A 5,916-nucleotide genomic window follows, 5' to 3' on the forward strand; every position below is an offset into this window, starting at 1 on the left:
AATCCCAGAAATCTCGCTCGGGATTCTAGGATAACTACCTTCACAGGTAACCGAGGACGTGGGGAGAAAGGGATACAGGTAAATGGTTTTATGGACTGCAAATCGCCATGTTGAAGTTATAGTTAAGGCGTTTGTCATTCAGTGCAATTTTCTTCCTTCGTTTTCGGCAATGATTGTAATTGTTCACAACACTCTTCCAAGTGATAACTTTAAACCTCGCGCCATGTCTCTAAGTATTCAGCATCTTGAACTTTTTGGGATGGACAATTGGAAATACTGGGGGAGGGGGGGGGCGAAGAAGGAGGGGGTAACAATTCCCAAAAAAAGTTCGTGTAAAGGAATATGTCCAAAAAATACTGCATAAAACTAACATACAATATAAGGTGGCAAAAATGTTCTTTAAATATCTAACAAGTAAAGGAAGTCGAAATTCTCAATTCGTGTTTCAGTACTTTATTCAACAAGAACATCTGTTTGATATTTTTCCCTTGAGACAAAACATAAAATAATAGTAATTTGCCTTTTTTTTGATACAATAAATATTATATTCAATACTGCCAAATTATATTAATCTGAAAAATATTTCAAAAACATATATTATACATTATAATACATTAAAATAGAGGACTATAACATCTTTTCAGCCATATAACTATACAAAAAATATTATTCAAGAACAACTGTTTGATATTTTTCCAAATAAACAGGACATAAGAAGTAATTTGTCTTTCTTTTGATTCAATAAAAATTATATTCACAATAATATTATATTCAGTTATGCCAAATTATGTCAGTCTGAAATATTTTACAAAAACATATAATATATATATATATATATATATATATATATATATATATTAAAATAGAGAATTATAGCCTTTTTTTTTTCAGTCATATCACTAACATAAATAAAATATTCAAAAATAAATCGCAATTGAAAATTTTGAAATATTTTCTCTATAAACAGAAACAATTGCCAAAGTGACAAAATATAAAGTTATTCAATGCAGAATAAGTCCAATATCTGAGACATTTTCTCATTCAAAAGATCGCAATGATATATAAATTAACATTTAGGAAAGTCAAAATTCTATGCCGTGACGATGTCACGCAAAACAAATCACGTCAAACTAGTTTGGCATCTAGTCGGACAATTTACCCGGGCACCACTTCCTCCATCCACCAAACTCGCGATCAAGTTGCTTAGCAACTGCAAGTGACAGCTTGTCGTTATTTCGTCCGGCAACGATCTGTATGCCAAGCGGAAGGTCGTCTCTGTCAAGACCCAAGGGGCACTGCGTAACTGGCAGATTCATGACGTTAAAGATCCCGGAGAAACTAAAATTCATTGGAGCAAGAAGGCATCTCTGATGTGGCCGCGCTGTGTGCGGGTATGAGGGCAAAAGCAAGACGCCGTCATTGCCAAGAAGATCCTGAATCTCCTCACGCATCTGGGTGCCTTTTTTGACAAACTTTGACAATGCGCCTGGGAAGGACTGGTAAAGGGACGCCATTCCAAGCATGGTCATGGTAGCCCAGTGATACTTTGAGTGTCCCAGAAAAGACTTAAAAATCTCCACAACTGGGTGTATTGTTTCTGTAGTTTTACCGTTCTGCTGAAGCTGTGCACTGAGGGAACTGGCGTTCTTGTGGAACAACATAGCGAGCCAAATAAAGGGAGAGTATTGGAACGATTCGATTCGAGTATCTCGAACTGTAGCACCAAAGCGCTCTTGCAGGAAGGAACAAACTTGAGTTTGGCGTTCCATCAATTCTGAATTGGCAAGTGAACTAGTGAGAAGAGGGAAGTGTGATTCATGAAGAGTGTAGACCTTTAGGTGGGACAGATCCACTTTTTCATCCAAACCCAGTTCATACGCTTTTGGGCCTGCCATGGCCTTAAGCATAGGAACCAGATCGTCGGCATAACGACACATTGGTCCGACGACAAGGTAATCCTTGACGGTCTCACTATCACCTCCTGGCATGTGTCCTTCATTGGGGACAACTCTAGCGCTGGGTTTGTGACCAAATATTCCATTGAAAAGTGCCGGAATGCGTATACTGCCAGCTGCAAGAAGAAGGTAATTGATTGTTAAGTTATCAAACGTCCACAAGGGGAAAAATTATTACCCGCTTATGTAAGAGGTTTCTCAAAGAAAATAAGGTTATTGTTGGCCGCTAACCTAACTTCTTACGCAGGCGTAACTTTGAACCGGACGTCAAGGTTAAAATGCCCCAGTGACCAAAAAATCAGTACTTACTTTTTCTTTGGATTTCAAAACTATGTTAACTAAACACTAAGCGACCAAAGTTTGAAGCCTTGATTTGAAGACACCTGTTTATTTTAACTGGAATTTTCCTATTTAATGGTCCGCCATTACTATCTTTAAGATCTTGAGAAAGCTGGATCCAGGAGAAAATGACGTCAAAGGATCACTAGTTTAAGAATGCAATGCGCGTGTACGTCGCGGAAAAGATATGCTGCAGCACAGGAGTTTTGGGCTTTCAGACTTTTAAACTCCCGTTTTGCATACATAATAAGCTGCATTCACACGCTGAAATTTTAAGCTAGTGAGCCTTTGACGTCACTCTTCCCTGGATCCAACCCTCTGAGGTCCAATCGGTCAGTTGTGAACGTGAGTACTGGCGGACTGCCAAATCCAAAACTTACACTCAAAGTGAACGGCCTTTGCATAAAAATCAAAGCTCAAAATTTGCCTGAGTCAGGTGTTGGGCAAACATACTTTCAAAATCTGAAGAAAAAAAGGATTAAGCGATTTTCTTTTATTACGGGGGCACTTTAACAATCTCGCATAATTTTAATTCACTGAGAACTCAATGGTTCAAACACCGCTTTCATTTTTGCGCAAAAATTTACATTGGCATTTCTCACTGCCGTAGTTTAAAAGTGACTCGGCGGCTCGCTTGTCGCGTAGAAAGAGTTGGTATGAGCGACTCCTTGGCTGGTCAGGCAGTAAGCAGCAACCAGTTGCGAACACCCGGCGAATATAAGTTATCTTCTATTTGCCTACTAACAATCCTCTTAAGTCACTTCGGTCCGTATGACCGCTAAAAAATTGAAGCCCCTGCATTCTATATACTATGATTGCTTCTTCTAAGGAGTGCCCTTATGTCGCTCCATGCCGATAAGTGCTTCACAAAATGTAAGCGACCGTTTGGCAAACAAGTCATGTCACTAACAAGTCGATTCGCCTACGTTGAGTCGATTCGAGCGACATCCTCACAAATGGTTTTTAAAGTGAAAAGCAAACTATGGCAAATCATGGTATCACAATTTTACAAGCAATAATTATCTATCGCATTATTGTTTTATCGATTTATTACGATATTCCAGCATGAATTTGTATCTTACCCAGGTCAGAGCCAACACCACAAACGGAACCAGCGGCGGAAATGATGGATCCTTCTCCACCTGAACTTCCCCCTGCCATCTTTGATGTATCGTATGGATTATTTGTCCTTCCATACAGGACATTGTCTGTCTCAAACCACATACACAGCTCACTGCAGTTTGTAACGGCGATGGGGATAGCGCCAGCCTCACGGAGATTCTTAACCACTATCGCGTCTTCCGTGGCAATCGCATCTCTTCTATCCACCAGTCCAGCTGAATGTGGTAAGCCCTTGCATGCGAACGATGCTTTCACGGTTACTGGAACTCCCAACAAAGGTTTGCTTAACAAAATAGTTTTTTCCTCATCGGATTCTGGCTCGTCAGAATCGAGTACTTGATCAATGTACCTTGCTTCTGCTATGGCTTCCTCGAACCGATCTCCAACCACAGCGTTCAGTAACGGGTTTACTTCATTAATCCGGGTGATAAACGCTTTGATCGTTTCCTCGCATTTTAGCTCGCCCTCCTTTATCTTCTGGGAGATGACATGTCCCGGTAAACTTAAAATTGGGTCTGCCGGCTTGGAAACGCATTCTTTCTCTTTTAGGAAAGGCATTCTTTCTTTTTCTGACTGAACTGGAAAATAGTTGTCCCACAGAAATCCAACTCGCGACTCTGTTGCTTTTAATGCAAAGTAAAAAAGGGGTAAACTTTCCTTGCAGAGATCCATTCGTGCGCCTGTATTCAAACTGTCTTGTTTTTCGAAAAGTGCTTTTACAAATCTTGGTTTACAAGTCTTGGTCTATAGTAGCCCTCGTTTTCCCTAAAGATACAAAAAAGAAGACGAGCCGGTAAACATCATTTGTCGTGGACCTGACATTGTACCGACGCGTATCCATCAACAAAAACATAAACAATTGTTTTACTTCTATTCCCGGGTACAGATGATGTTGAACGCAAAGAAAAGAAGAATATTAGGTTTCCTAAAGAGAAATTGAGAAACCCGAACAAAGTTGATTAAAAGGTTAAAACAATGCTTTCTAAAAGTCAGAATACACGAGGGATCTCATTCAATCAACTGAGATAATCTCATATTCGGTCCCAAGAGAAAATAGATCTAATTCATTTTAATTGCGGTGGTTCCCAAAAAGGACGACAGGTATCGTTGAGGTCCTTGAGTTAAAAGATTTCAAGTCACTTTTTTGTTAATATCCAAACTCAAATGACTTTGAGTGAAATGCTTGTGCCGACTCTTGCGAAAGCATGGTTTCAAATGCAGTCAAAACGAAATTGAATTAGTATGACGCTCGAGAGGATGACTTAGGCAGAACAAATTAAATGGCTATATTAGTCTACAAGAAAATCAATAGCGTCAATATCGACTACTTTATGATTAACCGAGAGGAAAAAGTGACGCCTTGCCGTATTGATCAAGCGATAGCAAGGAAAAACTGAGCCTTCGAATGGGCACTTCTCTGCATTCGAATACCGTTCAAGACTAGATTTTATTTTTCATCAGTGCTTCGCTTGCATCGAACTGCGATTATCTTTCTAACCATAAGTTGTTAATTGTGTGACTTTATAGTTGATTCAAGTGGAGTTGATCACATCCCTTGGCCAATTGATCGCCTCAAACCGCTCAAGTCAGGCCACCTAACCTGTATAATGCCCTGTATTCCGCTAAAAAATAAGTTTCGAGACAAATGATAAGGTAAATTTCGTCAAAACGCTCGAGAATCAACGCACAACGGATTCATTCAGGAACCGAGATCATCTTTTTATGTTCGATCCCAAGAGAAAATAGATCAACTAGTAGTCTTTAAGCAAAGCGCAAAAGATCGAAAATAATTGCATTAGTATTAAGTTCCGTTCCCAAAGGACCACAGTCGTCGTTGACATCGTCTAGTTTATAAGTTTTGTTATCCAATAGCAAATGACTTTAAGCGAAACATTTTGCAAGACCAATAGATCATCGCTTTTTGGACAAAAATTTAGTAATAATAGCTAGATATTAAAAGAAAATCCTTCTAAATACTATAAGCTTAACCTAACACAATGTAGATACTACAAATATATGTTATTCTCACGTTTAGGAGCCTAAAGAAAATGTGTTTACATACCAAGGGTTATGCTTGTAGATATGTCCTTTCAACTGATTTCACCTGTTGTTCAAAATCTCCTACTTAGCCAACTGAATGTACTGAGCTAAGCGCGGCCAATTTATAGTAGATGTTAGGAAACTATGAGCACGATTCTAAACCAATTAAGAGTAGGGTTAATTCTAAGCACTCTCGAATTAAACAAAGGATTTCTTAAGGAAATCGCATGTATGTGGTTACTACAGACACCGGATCTGTGTAATGGGGGCGCCTAACGCAAACACGTATTCAGAACTGTGACGTAGATAAGACTATGACGTAGTTAATTATCCCTCCCAGAGAGTTGATCCTCTTTGTCTGCGCTGATTGACTGACGTGGACGATCATAAGCGAGTCAAAACGTGAAATCACGAAGATCGGAATTACAACACAGATATCAAAAAACACCGGAACGCATTT

The 5,916-nt window shown here is 39.3% G+C and overlaps 1 protein-coding gene across 1 annotated transcript; it reads right to left on the bottom strand.

Moving 5' to 3' along the window:
* Positions 1-437: 437 nt before the first annotated feature.
* Positions 438-5,628, bottom strand: LOC138053466 (fatty-acid amide hydrolase 2-A-like). Its single transcript, XM_068900095.1, has 3 exons — positions 5,479-5,628; positions 3,377-4,181; positions 438-2,071 (listed from the first exon to the last, which is right to left on the bottom strand). The coding sequence occupies exons 2-3, from the start codon at positions 4,086-4,088 to the stop codon at positions 1,143-1,145; spliced, it is 1,641 nt and encodes a 546-aa protein (XP_068756196.1). The 5' UTR covers positions 4,089-4,181; positions 5,479-5,628; the 3' UTR covers positions 438-1,142.
* Positions 5,629-5,916: the final 288 nt, after the last annotated feature.

The sequence above is a fragment of the Montipora capricornis genome, chromosome 6 (assembly GCF_036669925.1).
Source record: "Montipora capricornis isolate CH-2021 chromosome 6, ASM3666992v2, whole genome shotgun sequence".
In the NCBI taxonomy this organism is placed as follows: Eukaryota; Metazoa; Cnidaria; class Anthozoa; order Scleractinia; family Acroporidae; genus Montipora; species Montipora capricornis.

Coding starts and splice junctions, on each gene's coding strand:
- LOC138053466 (XM_068900095.1), bottom strand. CDS start 4,088: ATGGATCTCTGCAAGGAAAGTTTACCCCTTTTTTACTTTGCATTAAAA. Junction 2,072..3,376: donor TGGTGTTGGCTCTGACCTGG/GTAAGATACAAA, acceptor TTCTTCTTGCAG/CTGGCAGTATACGCATTCCG.